At 44.7% G+C, this 23,030-nt stretch overlaps 3 protein-coding genes across 32 annotated transcripts in view; 1 reads left to right on the top strand and 2 right to left on the bottom strand.

Annotated features, from left to right (window-relative positions):
• The window catches only part of LOC6530503 (transient receptor potential cation channel trpm), a 52,061-nt gene extending 48,327 nt beyond the window's left edge, over window positions 1–3,734 (top strand). For 27 of the 29 annotated variants that reach the window (XM_039372420.2, XM_039372430.2, XM_039372424.2 and 24 more), the window contains 6 exons: window positions 259–561; window positions 916–1,300; window positions 1,416–1,622; window positions 1,880–2,017; window positions 2,275–2,432; window positions 2,490–3,734. In XM_039372420.2, the coding sequence (XP_039228354.1) occupies window positions 259–561; window positions 916–1,300; window positions 1,416–1,622; window positions 1,880–2,017; window positions 2,275–2,432; window positions 2,490–3,524 (2,226 nt within the window). In that variant the 3' untranslated portion in view covers window positions 3,525–3,734. The remainder of the gene's footprint in view (window positions 1–258; window positions 562–915; window positions 1,301–1,415; window positions 1,623–1,879; window positions 2,018–2,274; window positions 2,433–2,489) is intronic. The other 2 variants (XM_039372432.2, XM_039372415.2) reach the window with 1 other exon arrangement.
• Window positions 3,735–4,175: 441 nt separating this feature from the next.
• Window positions 4,176–8,601, bottom strand: LOC6530501 (integrin alpha-PS4). The gene is made up of 8 exons (XM_002091380.3): window positions 8,231–8,601; window positions 6,942–7,863; window positions 6,781–6,883; window positions 6,130–6,714; window positions 5,938–6,067; window positions 5,510–5,875; window positions 4,719–5,451; window positions 4,176–4,654 (listed from the first exon to the last, which is right to left on the bottom strand). Exons 1-8 carry the CDS (start codon window positions 8,386–8,388, stop codon window positions 4,511–4,513), a joined length of 3,141 nt encoding a protein of 1,046 aa, XP_002091416.1. The 5' UTR covers window positions 8,389–8,601; the 3' UTR covers window positions 4,176–4,510.
• A 1,585-nt stretch (window positions 8,602–10,186) lies between these two features.
• Window positions 10,187–20,137, bottom strand: LOC6530500 (integrin alpha-PS3). Of its 2 annotated transcripts, none has more exons than XM_015197205.2 (8): window positions 19,391–20,137; window positions 13,582–14,572; window positions 13,406–13,508; window positions 12,753–13,337; window positions 12,561–12,690; window positions 12,087–12,449; window positions 11,140–12,022; window positions 10,187–11,075 (listed from the first exon to the last, which is right to left on the bottom strand). In XM_015197205.2, the coding sequence occupies exons 1-8, from the start codon at window positions 19,582–19,584 to the stop codon at window positions 10,971–10,973; spliced, it is 3,354 nt and encodes a 1,117-aa protein (XP_015052691.1). In that variant the 5' UTR covers window positions 19,585–20,137; the 3' UTR covers window positions 10,187–10,970. The 2 variants fall into 2 exon arrangements, with proteins under 2 accessions (XP_015052691.1, XP_002091415.1); XM_002091379.4 differs by lacking the exon at window positions 19,391–20,137 and adding an exon at window positions 15,623–15,989.
• Between the last annotated feature and the right edge of the window lie 2,893 nt (window positions 20,138–23,030).

Below are 23,030 nucleotides of genomic sequence, written 5' to 3'. Positions count from 1 at the left end.
CACCATCATCCCACCTGCTTCGACATTTATCCCAATGCTGTGTTTGCATTTTTATGCAAATTTCCAGTGTGATTCGTGTTATCCGAAGTAACATGGGTTCTGACAGCACGATTTTACATTTGAATTGAAAATTGGACACGTCCGAATGACCATTTACTGCAGCCGTTGCAGCTTTTCCAACAACTATCATGCATATACGCTGAATATGCTGTGGAAATTAAATTCGATTTCTTACCACTTTTCATGTGTCTTTTGCAGAACATCGAGTTCCGATTGCGAAAGATGGAGGAATCCTCGGAGCAGATACTCTCGCATTTGGCCGTCATACATCGCTTCATGTCGACACACACGGCTGGTGCGGATGATTTGCGCGGCTCGACGATTAACATTCCCGGAGAGATGCAGCGCATGCGCACCATCTCCATTTCGGACACGGAGGGCGGTGGCGTCGGCGGCGGAGGAAATGGTGCTGGCGGTGGCAGTGGTGGTGGTGGTGGTGGTGGTGGAGGAGCCATCGTTCCACTTGGTCTGGGTGCCGGTCTGAATTTGAATTCGCTCCAGGTGCGTTTGAATTACATATCGCAGCAATACCAAGCACACTGGGACAGAAAATGTCATTCTGAACTTGATATTCTTCGATCCAATAAATAGATTGCTTCGAATATGCTTTAGCCCCCAGGCTCTTTGACATCACATTTATTATACGTTTTGTGGGCTCTCTTTTATATCCAGAATCTTTTAATTTTTGTGACCGCTAGCAATTATTAGTATGATTCAAATTAGTTTGTCTCTATTTATTTGTTATTTATACTTTGAAATTTTATGTTAGAAAATGTTTTATGTGAAATAAATTATTGAACCGATGACATACTATTTTTTTCTTTCTGTGCACACACTTGTGTTGAATGTATCCAGGTCACAACCCGGCGCCGCTTTAACCGTTCGCTGACCGAGGTCCGTCCTGATGCCTACATCTTCGACGAGGGCACGCACTTTGAGGTGGTGCCTCTGCCGGAGGAACCGGACGAAGTGGTCAAGTCACGTGAGGCCCTCAACGAGCAGGTGGTCCGCAAGGCGTCGATGCAGTCGGAGGTGGACTCGGACATCTACATTCCGGTGTCGCAGCGTCCATCGACCTGTGAGACGGTTAAACGGACTCCGTACGTGACGGTGCGCCAGGATACGGATGCCAGCACGGAGAGCAAGGACACTCTGACGCCCATGGGCAACAACGACGACGACCAGACGCTCGTCGGAGGCGACAACTCTGATGATGCGACGCCAGACATCAACTTTGAGGGTAATGTCCTAATCGCACAGCCTTCACTGCAATGTGTCCTGTTCGCTGTTCTCTATCCCCAAGAAGGTCTTATAAGTATGGAATGAGTATAAAAGTATCTTTTTATCGCAAACAGCTGCCAGACATCGAGCACTGCGACAGCGCACGGTATCCCTGTGTCGCCGCAACTCGGAAACGTACTCCTTAACCGGGGCGGACATAAACCGGTCGCACATCAGCCTCAACCAGCTGGCCTCGTTGTCCCGCCGCCAGATGAGCCTCACACAATCGGAACCGGACAGCGACAAGGATACGCCCGTGGGCCAGGGATCCGCACATCCGGGTAAGCAACCATCGAAGGATGGAAACCGTGCCAGCCTCTGATCTGCGCTCAAAATTCAGGCTACTAAACCCGTCACTCCATTCCACCTAATCCAAAAAAAATTAGACGAAAACCAATCCAAACCAAACCAAACCAATCCAGCAAACCGATTTGGCCAACAAATTAGCACTTTAACCATAACCGAATGAAGTTTTTATTTTGTTTGTTCTCTCGCACACATCTTTTCTTTGAACCTAACCACGAACTCCGAACTCTAGGTAAATCAGTATTGCATGCGAAACCCTCCAGAAATATCTTGCTGAAACTGCACAGCGAGTACACCTCGATCACGGACGAGCTGGAGAGCGTCTGCCACATGATTGCATCGCCCACGGTATCCCTGCCAAGTAACAAAGGTAAGCCAGGCCCAAAAGCCGCGAGGAGCACAAGGTTATCCAATGAATCCGAATGAGCCCTAGTCACCCGTTTTTTGCTTACCATCGAGGCGTTTCAACAACCGTGAGCAAAGTGTGTAACTAACCGGGTGAATGCGCAATACCCGTATCATTGCCTTGCTTCCGCCGCCACCAAAGCGAAATGAATGCCATCACACACGATTTTTTATTGAATTTGCAACCCAACTCACGCTTGTTTTACCCCATTTAAATGACAGCTTCTTTGGACCGGCCCAAAACAGAAATGTCGCGGGCTGAAGCTGCGGCTTTGCTGGAGAAGAAGCATCTGAAGGAGTGCGAAGAGAACGACTACATGATTCTAGAGGGACTGATCGAGTCCCGCGGCTCAATTGATGCCAGCGCCCAGGGATTCGAGGTAATGTGGTCTATCTATAACTCTCTATCAAATACTCACGAACGTAATCCTCCACAGATTGGCGTATCCATAGACTACAGCCATCGCTACCCGCTGCGCCGAGAGACCGCCGTGGAGCTGTCACCTTCGAAGCCCTCGGTAGATGGTGACCTGATGGGCGGTGGCGGAGGTGGCGGTGCCGGCGGAGGCGATAGTAGCGATACCAGCGGGGCCGGTAGCTGCGGTGCCATGGCCGGTATCTCGAGCGGCTTTCAATTGAAGAACGAGCGCCCCTGGCAGCGCAACTCCTCGATGGAGCAGCAAACGTATCCCTCACCGTTGGTGCCCACACGGGCCACCAGTGACTTCCTTAATCCGCCGTACGAGGGTCGGCTGTTCAAGAAGTCCAGTGAGAGTCTGCAGAAGAACTCCAGCACGGAAACGGACTACTCGGCGCATCCGTACCGCTTTATCAAGCAGAGCTCCAACGAGACAAACACTTCGCTGACGGGCTCCTATAATGTGGACACACCCTCGCTGACGGCGGAGCCCTCGTTGGACGCCGGCGACTCGCACTCGGCGACGGGAATTAGCATTAGCGTTGGCGCTGTGGGCGGCACTGCCACGGCGCGTTACCAGCCCATCCGTACCGCCTCGGTAGGCGCTGCCGATGGCAGGCGTTTGCGAGAGGAGAGCTCTAGTTCGCTGGATCTTAGCTCCTCGGGGCCAGTGACGATGCAGGCAGCGCCGGCACCGCCAGTGCGTCCGATGCTGCTAAAGAAACAGTTTAGCGTCGACCAGGGCAAGCCGTCTCAGCCGTCCGCCGAGGCAGTGCCTCAGACACCGGAGGCGGCCCAGGCTGGTCAGGCCAAACTGATTTCCACGCTCAAGCCGCAGCCCTTTGCGAGCAAGCTGGGCATGAATGTGCTGAAGGAGAGCAGCTCCAGCACGGACGAGTCCGTCGGCTCGTCAGCCAAGAGCAGCAATCCGGCGCTATCCATACCCCAGATCAGCACCCACCTGGTGCAGGACGAGATCGCCAAACTATCGTCGAACATCAAGAGCAGCACCGAATCGGAAAAGGATCCGCCGTTCAACGAGACAATGTGTTAGCAAAGTGGAAGGTCTAGGCCAATGAAACGTGTGTGTCACACACTGTGCTCAATGGGGAAACTAGTCATAGGAGTGGGTGATAAATAAGTTGATGAACTAGCGTTGGGATCTGGGAAACAGATATCAGAGATTATGCATATTTATTCGAGGGTTCGCCAGTTAAGTACGTGTTAATGATTTTGACAATACATAGTTCACAAATTCTCTGTATTTTTATACAAGTATTTATTTAGAAAGCCTCATTGTTATTGTACACTATAAGGGCAGACGCATAGAATATCTGTTTTCGTTCGATGTCAATACAATAGGTACCACCAAAAATATGCATATTGAAACGCCTGATTTATGCGGTGCACATATTCACATACTCGGTACTTTTACAAACTCCTAGGTGTAGTCAGCCATACATATTGCAACGTTGCAAGCAACTTTTACACAGACATATCTAAATGCAACCACTCTACTTTATCCAAGCCTATCATGAGCACTTACCTCAGCTCAATTAGAAACCTATCGCAGCATATGTACTTATACCTGTCCCTGTCGAAGTTACATTTTGTAGTCTACGAGGCTCACTACGATATGTACTGTTTGGCAATGTGTGTTATCATATGTGTACGAGTATAACGTCTTCTTAGATAGTACATTTTACTTGCTTATCTGGGGGAAATTCGTGTGTTTTGTGTGCAACTGCCTTTTTCGGCGGCATAGATATTATTGTATATACATAGACTAAATGTTATAGGTATGTTAAAAGATCGCTAAAATTGTTCATGTTTGGCCAGTGTGTGCTAGTAATTTAGATTAGATTTTTAAATATTTTCAAGGATTAAGAATAACAATGCATTTTAATAAAATATTTATGATTGTACCTATTTATGTTAAGAATTGTACGTTATTTTTATTGAAATAAATTATTAACAATTTAAAATTGGAAATTCACCTCATTAACTGAGAAGAATAATTGAGAAGATTACCACTTTATTTCATTCATAATTTTCTTGCATTTTCATCCAACTCTGCGCACACTCAGCATCCTCCTGTGCCTCTGTCTTTATAATCGCGTCCTCAAAACTATCTCGAATTAACTGTGTTAGTTCGTTTTTGATGGCTCGCTTAAAGAATCCGCGCTATAAAGTAAATCAATTAAGTCAGTTTGGAGCTGAAATAAATCTGAGACGAATGGATACGAACCTTGTAAAGGACATATGTTGTGGCCGAAAGCACCAAAATGCCAACGATCACGGACACAATGATTTTCCAAATGGCAACTTCAGGATGTTTGCTTATAACGTTCGATTGGATCTTCTTTTGCACGGTAAATGAACTTAAAGTGGGATCGCCTATCTTACACACCTTTAAGTCGGTCTTAATGACGAAGTACTCCCAGATATCCTCTGCGTCCTTGAGATCCACGATAAAGCTTACAGTCAGGTTCGATAGCTCTTCCGGCTTAAGTTGTAGCCCGCTTTCGAGTCGCATTTCCACCTGGACGCATATCGTGACGTTGTAATCCTGGCAGTCTAACACAAGGGTGTTATTCACCGGCAGATTCTCGTTCAACAGCGATATGCTCGAGTTTTGATCCACATTTCCTCCGAGATACTCGGCACTCTCATTTTGTGGGGCCGTGGAGGGGAACAGAGTACTTTGCTCATGGTATTTGGCGATGTTCCTGATCATTGCGTCATTTTGATAGTAGAGTTTCATAGGCAGTTCATCGTAGTACTTGGACTGTATCTTCGGGGTGGACGTAACGATACTTATAACATTTGTGGAACCAGACTGCTGGTAGGCCACGGGAATATAGAGGGACACAGTCAAATTTCTTAAAGTACTGGGACCGTGGCTCTTGACCTCGTAGTAGTTGACAACCTCCGCTGTGTATGGAGACCCTGTAAGAACAATGGGATCGTTCTTCTGCACCCTGTAAAGTGACGTAGGAGTTTAGTAGAATAACTATTTAATAGTATGCATAATCATACCCGCTGACAAAAATGTCGGCTTCTTCCCTCAGACTTATCACGTTGATAAGCTTGTTGTTCACGGGATTGGACTCGTCGCGAGCACTGGATACTTCTGCTTGGATTTCCAGCAACTGACCGCCGAGTTGTCTCACATCGAAGCTGATGGTCAAGGAGTCGTTGTCACCTTTGGCCATACGTTGTCCATGGTTAAGGTCGCAGAGCATGACTGCGTCAATAACCTTGCAGTTTCCAGGCACCTGGGCAAAACTCAGGTTGGCAGAACTCGTCACGGTGAATAGAGGCAAGTAGGCGAACTCGCCATTATTGGTGATGTTGTAGGTCAGACGCAGGACATCGGTGGTGCCCAAGACGAACGAGGAGCGACTGTAGAGTTTAAAATTTATATTAATACATTCCAAGACCTTGATGTCAAGATATCCTATCACCTCGCGTTGATGCTGCTTAACTTCAAATCAGCGACACACACTTTGGTGGCACAGCCCGAGTTGAAATTAATGTACTCCGTAAGACACTTCGGTTCCGCAGGATCCACCACCGCGCAGTCCTCGCAGAAATCTAATGAATAAACTCATTGTTAGTTCATTTTATATACATACAACTGGATTCTCAGAACGTACCTCCAACAACGGGAATCTTTTTTGACAGCTCATACTGCATCTCCACAGCGATTGAGTCAAATTTAGCTTTCTTTTCCATTTCAACTTGCAATTGCATGCACTTTTCTTCTTGACATGCCATTGCTTTAAAGTGCATCTGGGTGTCTTTTTTCTCGGCAAACATAGCCCGCTTAATCTTCGATTTCGTGTCGATGTCGATCCGAATGTCCAGCTCTTGTTCCAGCAGCGCCTTTGACGTGGAATTGGTGTCCAGTCTATAGCAGACGGTGATGTTCACCTTCTCCTGCTCCGGTTCGATCTCACCTGACTCCGGTTTTACAGTGACGTTCACCTTTACGACTGGATAGGCGCGATACAGATACACTGCCTCCTCGTTTGGAGCACCGATCGCGAAGTCGTTGAATCCGTTGCCATCTATGTCGGATCCACGGGACAGCCCGTGGCCGAACATGTGCGATCCGTACTTGGAGGTCTTCTGGGAAGGAGCATTCAGTCGCTGACTCGGCTCATCCCGCAATCCGTTTTCGCTGCCCAAGTAGATGAACACCGAACCATTTCCAGCAAAGGGAGCTCCAACTGCAACATCTGTATAGGAAAATTTATATTAGTCTAAAATTCTTTCAAGCCATTTCTATGTGTCTTATAGCCCACCATTGTAACCGTCGTTATTGATGTCGCCTATTCGCGATAGAGTAGTTCCAAAACGGCCACCACAACCCGCTGGCGACACAATAAGCGTCTTTTTAAAATTGAACTGCAATATTCACGCGACATTAGTCAACTGGCAGCTTAGAATGCGTCACAATACTCACATCGCCCTGGTTGATAAACACATAAATAGCTCCATCATCGAAGGAATTACGCAGAGCATAAAAGGGTGCGGATATGATAAGATCGGTTTTTCCGTCTCCATTGAGATCATCCGCCAGAACGGAGTAGCCGAAGTATTCGCCAAAATGATTCCCTTGGAATACCTTGTGCTTAATGATGCTGTTTGTAGTGATATTAATGATATAGGCCTCGCCAAAATGTTCATTGGCTTGAGGAGCGGTGGCCACATACAGGAGGTTGGGTACTCGGCTATCAAAGAAGCCAGAACTCACGGCATAGCCGAAGTAGGAGTCTTCCTGCTGGCCCCAATTGTTTGGCTCTGGGTTGCACTCGGCACACTCCGTGTCCATGTTTATTCCACGCCTCTGTCTTCCATTGTTCATCTTCATGCGGTGCACTTGCTGTTTTAGATGCACCGATCCCTTCCAATTATCGATTCCAGGTGCTCCCATCAAAAGCTTGGAGTTATCATCCGACACATGCGCACTCAGTCCCAGTCCACCCATTTTGTAGTTCAGACTATTCTGCTTATCTACACTTCTAAATGGCCATTTTTTCTGCACGTCTTTGGAATGAATTTCCTCAGCCGTGTGGCTCAGCATATAGCACATCCCATTCATAGCGCCACTCCCATCAAATAAAGAGGCAAATTGCGGGGCACACACGAGAAGCTTATCCGAGTCCCTGGTGCCGCCGTCCATGGCTCCGCCCAACCACTGGAAATCCTTGACTTGCGCCATGAGCGAGCCATCATTTGGCTCATCGTAGTTATAACTCTCGGTATCTATGTCATAGGACGAGCAGTTACCGGTCTCGAGGTTGTATCTGTAGATTACTCCAGGCTCTTCGATTGTTTGCTGATCTTCTAAACTGGAATTGGCACGAGGAGCTGCCACCATAATACTGTGATTTTATGAAAACGGAGATATTTGTTTTTTGAAATTTTGTTGTTTTGCCAGACCTCTAATTATACATAATTATTTAGGAATCTCTAATCTCGTTGAGCCCAATGATGCATTAAAATATGAATAAAGTACGATTTTAAATTATTCATCAAATGAACTAACCGAAATGAAATGAACCGAATATTATTTATTAAAACAGAATAGTGAAATACTTTTAATTTTTTGATCAACTTCATACAAGAGTTGTCACAGAATTCGAGTGTAACTTCAATGAATGTAATCATCTTAGTTTCACTTAAACCGATTTAATCTTGAGGTATATTCATATATTCATTATAATGACCGCTTTTTTATTTTTAACTCACTTTTTCCCTCGCATGACCAAGGAAAATCCAAAATAGGAACTGCGTTCCTGTTTGTGATGTCCCTTATAGTTAATTCTTAAGTTCGGACACGGCGAAATATTAAATGCATTGATTTGGGATTGAAGAGCAAACAACACAATAACAAGAATACAATACATTTCGAATAAAATTTAGCAAAATTATTCAATAGTCGGAACAACATAAATTAATTTATTTAACGAATCAAAATATATAAAGTCCTGCGACCGAGCTCTTCAAGCTTTCGAACTTATATGAAACCAAAACGAAGTTAAATGACTTAAACTTATGAAAACTTATGATGATGACTAAGCTTTGGGTCACCACAATGTATCTCGAAAACAAAATGTGGAGTTATTTACTTATGCAATATATTTAGGAATAATGACAAAAAATGTAGTCATTAAAACAAAACAAGTTAAAAAACAAGTGAGTACGCTATAGTCGAGTTCTCCGACTATCTGATAACCGTTACTCAGCTAGTGGAAGTGCGGGAGAGAGTTTTCAACACTGACAGTTTTTGGTGGTTTGTGGGCGTGGCAAAATTTTTTTGCCAAATCGATAGAAATTTAGAAGACCAATACAAAAATGAAAAAAATATTAAAACATGTTTCAAAAGTGTGGGCTTCGCAGCTTTGGGCGGTAGAGTGGGCGTGGCAACATGAATCGACAAACTTGCGCTGTGTCTATGTTTCTGGAGTGTGCATGCTTAAGCTCAACTTTCTAGCTTTTATAGTTCCTGAGATCTCGACGTTCATACGGATTGACAGACGGACAGACGGACGGACATGGCCATAGCGACTCGGCTATTGATCCTGATCAAGAATATATATGCTTTATATATACTTTATATGGTCGGAAACGCTTCCTTCTGCCTGTTACATACTTTTCAACGAATCTAGTATACCCTTTTACTCTACGAGTAACGGATATAATTATATTTTTTCACATTTCTTCCAATTTTTGATGATGAGGGGTTGCGGGGTAGGAGTTTGGGACCTTTTTCGTCATAACTTGGTAAAAAATGGCCGCACAGCTGAAATAGATACTGTTATATGCTGCTTATAAACATAGCTAACTATGTCTATCCATACTTTTTCGATTTTTTTTACTGTTTTGTGTTGCTAATAACCATATCTAACGATGTCTATACATACTTTTTCGATTTTCGAAAAAAAAAAAATTGACAAATTTTTGCGTGCGGGGTGCAGGGTTTAGCGTGCGGGGTGCGTGGTTTATCGTGCGGGGTGCGGGGTTTAGCGTGCGGGGTAGGAGTTTGGGACCTTTTTCATCATAACTTGTCCAAAAATGGCCGCACAGCTGAAATAGATACTGTTATGTGCTGCTAATAAATATAGCTAACTATGTCTATCCATACATTTTCGATTTTCGGGGCTATAGCCCCGACCATCTGATACCCGTTACTCAGCTAGTGGAAGTGCGGGAGAGAGTTTTCAACACTGACAGTTTTTGGCGGTTTGTGGGCGTTAGAGTGGGCGTGGCAAAAAGTTTTTTGCAAATCGATAGAAATTTAGAAGACCAATACAAAAATAAAAAAATATTAAAACTTTTTTCAAAAGTGTGGGCTTTGCAGCTTTCGGCGGTTTGTGGGCGTTAGAGTGGGCGTGGCAATATGAATCGACAAACTTGCGCTGCGTCTATGTTTCTGGAGTGTGCACGCTTAAGCTCAACTTTCTAGCTTTTTTAGGTCCTGAGATCTCGACGTTCATACGGACAGACAGACGGACAGACGGACATGGCCAGATCGACTCGACTATTGATCCTGATCAAGAATATATAATTTTTATATGGTCTGTAACGCTTCCTTCTGCCTGTTACATACTTTTCAACCAATCTAGTATACCATTTTTAGTAACGGGTATAATTATATCAAATCTAAAATAGACTTAAAATGTCAAATGAAATAATCTCTAAGTATTTGTTTTAAACTTTTATTTATTCTTCATCATTTTAATACTCTAATATAATACAGGAATACTTGTTATACCAGCTTTTAAGTTCTTAAATGTCCTAGCATTGTTTTTACAATTTATACAATAATAAAGTCTTTCACGTCGCCCTGTAAAGCTACCTTTACAAATTTATTACAATTACCATTTAATAACAAAAGGGACCATTTAAATCGAGTGCCTCGAATATCAGATACCCGTTACTCATCTAAGGATGTGCATTTATATATAAATGGCGCCAGGTTAAGAGCTAACTTATCTATTTTCGTCATATCTATGATTTCATTTAAATATTCTAGATATTTAAAACTGTGGGCGTGCGGACCAACAGACGGAACTTGGAAAGTAATCCTAATCAGGATCATATATATATTTTATATTATCATATTACATTTCCTGTTGCATACTTTTCTTGTAAAATATTGCACACTTTACTAGTAACGGGTATAAAAATGTTTAATAAATATATACAACAAATGGCAATATGGCTGGTACAGCACACATGGGACTCTCGTATAAATAAGAGGTAACTTAAAAACTAAAAGGCACTTTTCCGCTGCCACTATAGTTCAAACCAAGAGAAACATTAAATGTCCTGTAGTTCGTAATTTTCTCCTGCTGCTTTCGTTCCTTTCTTAAATGCATGAGAACACATTTAGTGGATAGTCTTCGCGTTGTGAAAATAGGATTTGGTAACTGGTTCCATCCATTTTGAATGTGATGTGTGCGCCTAGAAAATCGCAGTGCAAGATCTAGTTGTTTCCGCCGCTGTTGAGGTTCTCTGCCTCAGGCTCGACGGGATTCTGCTGCACCAGTCGGTCCAGCTCGTCCTTCTTGGCCCGATTGAAGAAGCCAAACTAGTGGAGAGATATATTTAAGTCAGATATAAGGGCTGGCAAGTATTATTACCCAAAAACGAACCTTGTATAGCAAATAGCTTATCGCAGAGAGCAGCAACAAGCCACCGATTACGGACACAATGATGATCCAGATGGGTAGTCCCGCCTCCAGATGCTTGGATATAATGTTCGGTTCGATTCTTTGATTGATCGAAAATGAAGTGGAGGTGGGATCGCCCTTCTTCTGCAGACGCAGGTCGGTCAGGATGACAAAGTACTCCCAGGGATCCATTAATATGGCGTTAACTTCATTCAAATCCACACTGTAGCGCACGTTCAGGTTAATGGATTTTTCTGGCCTAAAGTGCACTCGCATCTCGGCCCGGACACAGACGGTCATCTCGGGATCCCGGCAGTTGAACACAATGGTGCGATTTACGGGCAGCTTACCCTTAAAGTCTTCGCTCAGCAGATCGTGTGCCTTGACATTGGAGATGCGAGCATACTGCTCCCTATTGGCGGTCAGGGCCTTGAGGTCGCGTCGCTTTCGGGACATGGAAGCTGTGGCCACCCTATCGGTATCGAGAATCTCCATGGTCTGGTGCACATGCCCACTTGTGTGGATGTCGTAGCTCTGCCTGTTCTGGGTGATCACGGTCCGCTCCAAGCCTCCACTCAGCGTGGTGACCACCTCAACGGGGTCTACGATGAGCAGGGTATTGTTCTGGTCGTACAGATCGATGCCCAGCAGCTGGGAGTCGTAGGAGGCCTGCATCTTCAGGCTGGTCACATTGATGATCGGTATAATGGCAGTGGAGCCAGCCACCTTATAAGCAATGGGTATGTAGAATGACACAGTCAACTGCTCGATTACACTGGGCCCATTGCTCTTGATCTCGTAGTTGTTGACAATTTCCGCGGAGTTACTGTAGTGCTCCAAGTCGATTTGATTGTTCGTTTGGCCACTAAAAAATAAAAACGGGTTTTAGTCAGATCTAAGGTAGTTATCAATGCCCTATTGCTACTCACCCGCTGGCATCGATTTCGGTGAACTCCTTCAGACCGATCACATTGGTCTGCTTGTTGTCCGTGGGATTCTTCTCATATCCGGTACTGAATACTTCTGCGTGGATGATCAGCGACTGTCCGCTGAGCTGGCTCACATCGAAGCTGATGGCCACGGAGTCGGAATCACCTTTGGCCAGGGGTCGTCCGCGGTTCAAGTCGCACACCATGACCGCATCGGCCACCTTGCAGTTTCCAGGCACCTGGGCGAAGGCCAGGCGGGAAGTGCTGGTCACGTTGAATTGCGGCAGGTAGGCGGTCTCTCCGACGTTTGTGATCTCGTAGTTCAGGCGCAGTGTATCGGCACTGCCCAAAATGTAATTGGGGCTGGGGAAATAAAAATATAACACATTATAAGTCATAGTTCTACGCTAAATTACTGCGATTAAAACGTTTTAAATATAAAAACAAACTAGAATGGCTCTGATTTTGACATACCTCACATTCTTGCTCCTCAACTGCAGATCAGCAGTGCAAACATCGGTGGCACAGCCCGTGCTGAAGATGATCTTCTGTGTGGAAACCTTTGGTTCCTGTGGATCGACGACCGCACACGTTTCGCAGAATTCTGTGAATAAAAAATGCGTTACAAACCAAACAGATCGAACAGATGAATCAGTTCAAACTCACCCTCGGAGTCGGGAATCTTCTTGGTCAGTTCGTAGTGCATCTCCAGATCGATGGGAGTGAAAATGTCCTTCTCGCTGTAGCGCACCTGGGTCTCGTAGACGCGGCACTGCTCGCCGAGATTCGCATTCGCCTTGAAGCTCATCTCATTGGTCTGCGTCTGGGTGAACTTAACCCGCTTCAGCTGTTTGTCCATCACGATGCGGATGGCCAGTTCCTGTTCTTGTACCTCCTTGGCGGTGGAAGTAGTACTCAACTTGTAGCAGGCGGTGATCTTCACCTTCTCCTGCTCCGGTTTGATCTCCCGAGACTCGGATTTTACGGTGGCGTGCACCTTAACGACTGGGTAGGCGCGATACAGATACACCGCCTCCTCGTTTGGAGCACCGATCGCGAAGTCGTTGAATCCGTTGCCATCTATGTCGGATCCACGGGACAGCCCGTGGCCGAACATGTGCGATCCGTACTTGGAGGGCTTCTGGGAAGGAGCATTCAGTCGCTGACTCGGCTCTTCCCGCAATCCATTTTCGCTGCCCAAGTAGATGAACACAGATCCATTTCCAGCAAATGGAGCTCCAACTGCAACATCTGTAGAATGGGAAAATGATATTTGATAAATTTCTATAAATCGAATGCATGTTCCCTTGAAAACTCACCATTGTACCCATCGTGATTAATATCTCCTAGACGGGATAGGGTAGTGCCGAAACGCGCCTTAGTCTCCACTGGCGAACGCAAAATCTGTCGTTCAAAGTTGAACTGCAATGATAAGAAAACATTAGTCATAAAATTAATATTCCATAGGAGGACTATTAGGCAATGCATTACTCACAAAGCCTTTGTTGATGAACACGTAGATGGCTCCGTTGTCGTGGGAATCCTCCAGAGCGTGCTGTGGCGCTGATACGATGACGTCCGTTTTTCCGTCTCCATTAAGATCTTCCGCCAGAACGGAGTAGCCAAAGTATTCGCCAAACTGCTCGCCGCGGAACACGTGGTACTTCTGTATGCCCTTGCCCCGGACATCAAAAATGTACGCCTCACCGGACTGTTTGTTGGCCTGGGGAGCGGTGGCCACATAGAGGAGCTTGGTCGGATCAGAGCTGTCGAAGAAGCCAGAGCTCACAGCATAGCCGAAGTAAGAGTCTTCTTCCTGGCCCCAATGCGCCGGGTTCGGGATCTCAGGTGCATAGTGTTCCGGCGTATACTCGTTGGTGTCCACATCGCGGAGCGTTCGTCGCAGCGCCTTGCCCGTGTCACGTCTGCTGGCGCTGGGGTTGTCCACTGGGTCCACTTGCCGGTACAGAATCACCGATCCCCTCCACGTATTAATGCCGGGGGCTCCAATAAGGAACTTGGTATTGTCGTCCGCCACATGGGCGCTCAGTCCCAGTTCGCCCATGATGTAGAAGAAGCTAGCCTTGTTGTCCTTATCCTCTTCCCTCACCTGATCAGATTTCAGGCGGAGTGGAGAGATGCGGGTAACATGTTGCGGAGTGCTGGCCACCGTATTCTGCACCCAGTAGCACACTCCATGCAAATGGTTGTCCCGCGGACTGGGCGCGTAGAATCGAGGGGCACACACGAGGAGCTTGTCCGTGTCCTTGGGGCCGCCGTCCATCGAGCCGCCCAGCCACTGAAAGTCCTTGCGCTCCGAGTCCAGTGTGTACTCATTGTAGGGCGCATCCACATTGCCACGGAAATCCAGGACATACGGACTGCAGACACTGTTGGTCAGGGAGCACCTGTAGATCGCTCCCGTTTCGTTGATGTTGCGTTGCGATTCCAAGGTGGACTGAGCTCTAGGCGCTCCCACAATGATGCTGTAATGAGGGAGAAAAATCTTTTTATTTATTTCTTTTATTAACGTTCTAATCAACTGGGAATGGATTTTATCTCACTTGTTGATTGTTTTGCAATTGAAATATTTCACGTTAGATATCTCCTAATATAAAGTTAAGCTATAATTTGTTGTGAATGCTTTAATAAAGAGGTGTAAGCCGTATAACTTTTAGCCTAGATATTACGTATATATATATTACATATTAAATATGTAACGGAAACGGTTTCTCTCTCTCTTTGTTCGCATTAGTCAGCCATTGAATTCAATTGAGGTGGTCGATTATTAGTCGACTTTTTCCCAGAACCTGAAAATACTATAGCAAATTGACGAAGGAAATCCGATAAGATGTGAGCAAGCGAATCGAACTGATGTCGTAATCTCAGCAACATAGTTCCCACACAACATATATTGTCTGCCGGCTTATCAGCGTTTGGGGCGTTCTTAGCGGCAGTTCACTGTGACTTCGGCAATCTTATCGAAAATCGGTAAATACGAAGCTGGCAACGTTGGCTGATAACAAATTGGCATTGACGAATCTAAGCGCTATAGACATACGAGACATACGAGTATAGCCATACGAACTCCGCCCTAAATAGCTGACTTATTGAGTCAACAAAGGTTCGGACGTGCAGCGTTGCAGATATTTGCATAACATTTTGCTCGCACAAAATACAAAAGAACTTGATATCTAAATAAAGCTGCCTTATATATGTACATTTATGCTTGACTACACCTCCCCGGCATGGTAGTTAATTGATATTAAGAGTATGACTTCATCGTTTGCACAAGGCATTAAGTGTGTGGCATTTTTTCTTCGATACTTTTATATTTGTTCCCAACTGCTTGAGCGTTTTCAAAAAAATGTTATTCATTCAATTTTACAGCTACAGCCATTCGATTGGCACCCGCCGGCGTGAATCATCGTCGCACAACCTGTTTACTCCACTCCAGGGAGTGGGTAAGATGAAGATGCGGGAGCTGCTATATTGCTATACTGCTATATTGGTATGTGGATAAGTTGGAGTCTTACCCATTGGGTCGCAGGCTCATGGTGAATCCGAAGTATGACGCACGCACCTTGGGCAGATTGGTGGCGAACTGGGGATCCAGTATCTGCCGGTTGGGTAGTGGCGATAGGTTGAATGCATTGCACTGGCTGGCCAGGCACCACAGCCCCATCACCAGCACCACCCAGAAATCGCCACCTTGCCCCACCATTTCGGCAGTTTTGCGGACCACGATTATTCAACAGATTAATGCTACGCCACGCGTTTGTCGCCCAACTATCTGCACTTCGTTGTATTATCACTTTCGCTTTCAAGGACCGCGTTGCAGAAATCCGCCGCCGGGTTATAAATTGCTGCCGTTCCGATCGAAGCTCTCTTGGCTACTAACCACCAAGTTCAGTTTCCCAAGAGACCTCACCACCGCACCGACGTTGGGGCTCTGATAGCGGGAGAGAAAACGGGTTACGGCTACGCTCGTGTCACTCGGCTTTTGGTATCTCAAAGCGGCGAGAGAGCGCCACTGTCTTGACCAGGCTTACTCGCGGTACCGTTGGAGCTCCGCTCTCGTGGGAGTGGCGTGAATAACATCTTCAATTCGATTGCCCTACCATATTTGCGCTTTCCATGGATGCTGCTCTGCATCATAAAAAACTGTTTGTTTTCTTAAGCAGCTGACTCACAGAAAAGTTGGATGGGAGTGGGGGCCCAAAAAAGTTAAGATAAGTCTAATCCGTAAAAGATTGTATCTTCCTAGCAAACTGATACCTCCTAATACCTCTCCCATCTATAACAGTCTAGTTTAATATTAAAATAATTATTTACCTTAATAATTAAATAACTGAAAGTTCCCAAAAATAAAGCCTACTGCTCGTTTTTCTATCATCTTTATCTACACCTTGACCAGTAATTTAAATGATGCAACTTACTGAGCTTGCAATTTTAATGCGGAAACAGTTGTTTTTAATCACCTACATGGACTGACTCATTTCCAACTCAATTCACAGGATATAGAGTTCCCATTTAGATTAGACAGTCCAAAAAAACGTATTGATTTTCTTGTTAAAACAGTCAGCAAAAGTCAAGAGCTGATAACACCTCTGTTATCGACGAAATCCAAAGAAGCGTAACACAACTAAGCATCTAATGTGAATCAAGCTCAACTACTACATTTTCATTTTATAATTTTCTGACCCCAGTTTCACCTCAATTGACTTGTTGCTTTACTTATCTACTCGTATACAAGTTTTCCCCGGCTCGAATCTGCGGCTTAGTCAGTCGGATGAGTCAGCACGCATGCATTTGCTTCCCGTCCTGATTTCAGGCGTAACTTTATCCGCATAATTGCGCGATTCAAATAGTTTGAGCATGCAATTAAGTGCGTAAAATGAAGACAGTTTAAAAACAAAAGAGTGTCAACATATTTAAATAGGCGAGTAACAAGCACATGTCACTTTGGCTACCTGATCCAGTAATTGTTTATGCCGCAAGTAAAACAGAGTGGTGTGAGTCCTAAAAACAGTCAGCCAACATTTGTTTTGGCCAGAAAGTTCGGCGTATCTCAGCTGTAATACAAAGTACGGGCTGTCGCTTACGTATTTCCCCAAAACATGAGTCATGGCCAAGTAAACCATGTCTGCACACGCATCTGCCCCCAAGCCCCAACTTCTTACCATGGCCTTTGTGCATAACAACAGCGGTGTTCAACTCGGTGGAAGCAGAGGTTAACCACGAAAACTTAAAAAAGATTATTGAATTTACAATACCGCATTGTTACTTTTATCTTGACTTATTTTAGGAAGAAGTGATCATCTAAAGCGCTCAATATAACTAATACTCCATCAAATTTGTCATCAAATTATAACTTTACAACTATTTAATCAAAAAAACACTTTAGACTAACAATAAAAAAAGTTTAAAGTATAAAGAAATTTTGTATACCTTTATGAATGTCTTCTAAATATAGTAGTATAGTTGTATGCTCACTAGATATATTTTAATAAATTTAAATGCAATATCGACTTAAGTGTGCGTTTTTGGACAGGCGATGTGCAGTGTGGGGCGCTGGCGCTTTGTTTAAATGCCGAACAAGGAACGTTTATCGGCTTTTGTGCGCGGACAATAAGCCATGTTGTGGACCACACAAATCTCCAGCGCCATATCCATATCCATCTCCATCTCCATCTGCATCAGCCAAACAAAAACAAAGAAATGATGCAGCGTGCGGTCATCAAATGCTAAGAACAAAGCCACCACGCAGCACCGTTTTCCGTTGTGGAGTCTTCAGTTTTTTGGTTTTTGTTTTTGTTATAAGGAATTCGGTTTAATGACCCAGCGTAAGACGGCTAAAAATATTTGTGTGTGGTGTCAGCTGAACAGGCGAACTCTTCGGAGGGCGATGTTGGGGATGGAGATGCGGATGGGGGCAGGTCTGCAGACGCCATCGCCTTCAAATCGGATTGGAAACATTTGTGACTCATTTCGCCAGAATGCAAGTGGTGTTGGGAAACGAGTTGCAGTGAGTGGTTGCACTCCTCCCACATGGACTTTTGGAATACAGCCATTACAGCCATCATTTCAATGGGAGAATATAAACAAGATCCACACTTTTTGTTTGTTTCAGCCAACTTCAATTGATGTGATATAAATTACGGCTTGTCGTGATTTTACGCGCAATTTCCGTACATAATTAGGCGCACTTCGTAATGGCCAAGAGTCATGGGTATTTTGGGCTCCAAAGTGCTGGTAATAAAAAAAAGGTGGAAGGGGAGCGGCAACTGTAGAGGAAGTTCCAAATTACCCATCCAGGTTTATGGAAATAAAATATGGTCAAGAGCTAGCTCGTTATGATCGCGTACGAGTACTGCATTCTAACCAGGTTTACTGATCGCCTCAATTGAAACGAGATAAGTTTCTGCTGGCCAAGTAGTGCTTGTATCTAAGCTGTGGCCTTAATTTTGGCAAAAACATTACAATTCAACTCTGACATAAATTACAAGGCATGAACTAGCATCTTTCTGTGTCAGCTAAGAGAGAATCCCTCTTGAAGAGTACACATCTAAGGAAGCGTATCTGAGCTTCGATCTGAGCACTTTCTTCTTATTCAATTAACTGTGATTTGTGGCGCCGACTGAGGTGTGTGATGTCATGTTTGGGGTCCGCACTCCAGCAAAAGTAGCCGCCATCGGGTCTACACACATATCATATGATATGTAGGTCGCCCCGGCTCACTGAAAAGTGTTCGGGTTTGTCAATTGTTCGAGACGGAGTTGCGATCTCTCGGATATCTGTGGCAATTGGAGTTGAAGTAGCCAGTTTTTTTTGCTATTTGTTATTTTTAGAAAATTCGCTCTGAAGTGGTATTGTTTTTGAGAGGTTTTCAAGCTGGGGTTTTCGACATACTACCACAAGAGTTCTGCCCCAAAACTCGAACCACCTTTATGCTGGGCAACCATTGACGACTGGGCGTAAATGACATTTTAATTTCTTAGCAAATAGAGCAACGGAGTGTTAAGTGCCAATAAACCAGCCAAAGGCGTTACTAATTTTGTCAAGACTCGACTTCTGTCGATCCCCTTTTCGCAAGCTTCAGTTTCCATTTCCGTGTGCCAGAAGTTTCAAAATATTGACAGAGGTGTGTTGGCTTCGAAATGAAAGCACTCGCTTGTTTTGCGTCAAACATAAGAAATGTCGGTTATGTATGTCGGTTATCGGAAGAAGTATGGATTACCATACAGACGCTACATGTATGCAAATATTTACGGCGATCTCCAGCTGGAAAATGGGTAACTCACCTGGTCGGTCGGATGACGAGCGTGTATCCAAAGTAGGAGCTGCGCGTCTGGTTTTTGTGGAACTTCAGATGCTTCGGGGAGTGTATCACCCTGCTGGGTCGCGGCATAAAATTGAATGCTTCGATGTGAGAGGTCACAGCCAAGAGGCAGAGGGCGAGGAATATGAGACGGCACATTGTCGATTCAGCATTCATTGGAAGTCATGAAAATTAAGTTTTCGCATTCGAAATTTCGCAATTTCGTAATTTCTTAATTTGGTAATTTCACTCGAATGGACCGCGGCTCCTCTTAGGGTAATAAATCACACAATTGCGCCACAGAGCCACACCACTAAAACAGGATCCGTTGGCACTCACTTATTTATGATTTATTGAATTTAATTGAAGCACTCACACACTCGAGATCGCTGCTGCATGGCGGCGTTCTCTCGAAATTATATTAATTTAATTTTTATGCCCAGCCGGCTTTCGCCATGCTCTCTAGCGAGATCTAGGTGTACAAAAATCGAGGCAAACTTGTTTCGGCTCTTCTCACTTTTGCCGGCGACAAGTCGTCGCTAATCGCACTACTCGACCGCAGTATCTCTGCACTGATGTGTAGCATCCAGCATATAGCTTAAAGCATATATAGCTGCTTATAGCATATAGCTTATAGTCTACAGCATATATGGTGTTTTATTTCCGCAACGTTTATGGACCCAACGGGGCAACAGATCAGTGCTGGACGTTTTCACTCTTCGACGACCCGAACCGAAATGAAATGAATTCAAGTGCTGCAGCACAGACTTGGACGACCGTCGATTCCACTGCCCGATGTGTCCACCTCACACGATTGTCGAAAGAGAGGTTCTGACCTGCTGTGGGGTGTGTGTGTGTGTGCGCACGCATGGTTGGGCTGAGATTTCTGGTAGTCAGCAATATTCCGGTTTAGTAATCAGAACTTAATTCATCATAATTTCTTTATTTACATGGTTAGCAAAGAAAAACTTGAAATAACATACACAAAATAAATCAAATACATTGGGTTTGGTTTAGTATCTAAAACATTGTTATGAGAACTATCTATAGTTGTTTATTAGTGAGTTACATTTTGTACCTACACTTGATTTTGATTTGATTTACCATGGAATAATAAGTACATGTTTCTTTTAGTGCATCTGCAACTCGCTCGCGACCATTTGTGGTGGTGGCTCTCCTTGTTCGCAACGCCACTTGCATTTACACTCCCCCTGCTGCACACACGCACACATACACATCCAAACAAACGCACACACACACACATAAGTGCACGCCCAAGTGCGAGGGTACAAATAAGTGGGTAAGAAAACCGAACGCCTGTCACCATGGAGTTTCAACTGGGAGCCGTATTTTCTTATTAATACTCATTGAAGGAACAGAACCCCGACTTCATATGGAAACAGGCCAGCTTATTTGTTCCTCATCATCTCGTAGATTTTGCTATAATTAATATTTACGTCTAAAGGCTCATCCAGATCTGTGTCACTGAGAGAAATAAGACTCTACACTCATATAACAATTTATTGGAAAATTCACTTCTTAGTTCGAACTTATGGCACTTATCTCTAATTTATTTCTTGGTTTTCATACTTATAAGAAAAGTGATGTGTAGCTATAAAATGGAACATTAAAAGTGGCTATCATATTAGTTGATTATAAAGTTACAACATACAGTAGCTTACATTCTTTGATTTTTAAAAATCAACATCTTGATTTTTAAAATTTTTTTCCGAGTGATCCCTTTTTGGGAAATGGATGGGGATGCGGATGAGTGGCAGTGAAAACGGAGAGCATATGGCGGACATAAAGGATGCGGATCACGATTCCCAGTTCCCAGGCGACGATGGCCACCCGAATTGAGCGGCGTACTGCTGTCATTGAACTTGGCTGCCGTGGCATGTTTGCACGGCGATCAAATCGCTTATCAGCGGGCTCCAGGGCAAATACAAGTATGTATACTCGTAGTAAGTGTAGTATAGAAAGTATATGCCACTCGTGCTGCCTTATCCATTCCACGTTCATCATTGGGGTAGGTTGGGTGGTGGTGACCACAATTTATTAACTTTACGATCCGCTGACATGAAATCGAGCCCAGCACGCGGTGTTCGGTGGTTCGTGGGTTCAGTGGTCAGGAGGTTCAGTGGTTCAGGGGTTCAATTAGATCGGCAGGGGGGTGGGGGAGCACTCCAGTTGAATTTTCCCCCAGCTATCGGCAGTCTCAAGCTGATAAGTTGGAAAGCCGCGCTTAGATCGCTGCCTGTTTGTGCGCCCAGTAATTGATTTTCATTTCCATCGCAGGCAGAGCCCGAGCCGTTTATCAAGTCAATGTAAAACAATAAAAACTAATAAAACAAAAGTGGGGTCTGAGGTCTGGCAAGTAGGCAAGTCGTTTCGACCGATAAGCGGAACTACAACGGCCGATTACGCGCCATAAAACTCAATTCACAAGTCGTCGAATGCTCCCAATACGATGCATAAATAAAATTCTCTTTAAAAGTTCGAAAATCGAATGTTTGCCAGCGACTTGAGTAAACACAAGAAGTTCAAAAGGGCGGCTAATTCGGTTTTCCAACGCCGCATAGCAAGTGTTTTTTCGACCAGGCAGCCATTGAAATGCACAATTAAGCGCCCGCCAGGCGATTTGACAGCAATTATGTGTTACTGCATGCCATCAGCAACAGCAGCAGCGATTGCTGCAACAGCAGCAGCAGCAACACGGGGGAGGTGCCACGCCCCACTGCCAGGCACACATAGTAATTGAAGTTCATGACCCCCCATCCTTCGCTATCGGGGGCAGCTATTTCTGGCGCACATCCCAGTCACCAGATGCAGCCAGTAGCGGCAGCAACACCACGAAACAGGGTGCAAATTGAACTGTTCCGGGGCTATGATGTGCCTCAAATGGAGGAGCTGCCCTTGAAATGGATCCGTATGCAACTAGCAGTTGCAATCTGTCGTTACACTTGGCGGAAGTTTGTGACTATTGTGCGCGGCGGGCGTTTATCAGCCAGTTGTGATTATAGGTTGCAGCGGAGTCACAGAGTCAGGCATGTCACACAAGTCGGCAGCAACAGCGGCGCCGGTGACAAGTACACTCAGAAAATTTATATAGTCAAATAATAAATGGAAATAAAATAAAGAACTACATGTATTTTTAGTTGTTATTCTAGAAATACTGCATGTAACCCATCTATTATGGGTATTTTCCTTTCATTAAATAGGATCTTTGATACATGAACCAGGAGTTTTTTCTCAGTGCTAATGATGGATGTTTACAGAATCGGACGTGAGCTTGCGGCGCCTTATTTGGACTTTCTGGGCAGGCATAAATGTCAAAAGGAAGTGTAAAAAAAACTAAACACGTTCGTGAATCAATGCAGGTGTTCACCTTCCTATGACGTCACCAATGTATATATGTACCTACTTATAAAGGCAGAGGGGTTTGTTTGAGCTCTGGAAAGTAATATTTCCAGGCAGTGCAGGGAATGAACGTATGGCACATTAGTGACTATGGAAATATATCCTTCGAGAGAAGCGAGCAAATTATTGCACACCAAAGAGACAGTCGTAAAACTAATGACCAGGCAACCCTTTGAAAATTTCGAGCGCCGGCGACAGGTTGA

This window comes from Drosophila yakuba, chromosome 2R (genome assembly GCF_016746365.2).
Source record: "Drosophila yakuba strain Tai18E2 chromosome 2R, Prin_Dyak_Tai18E2_2.1, whole genome shotgun sequence".
Classification (NCBI taxonomy): domain Eukaryota; kingdom Metazoa; phylum Arthropoda; class Insecta; order Diptera; family Drosophilidae; genus Drosophila; species Drosophila yakuba.
This window is presented reverse-complemented; position numbering and strand designations above follow the sequence as displayed.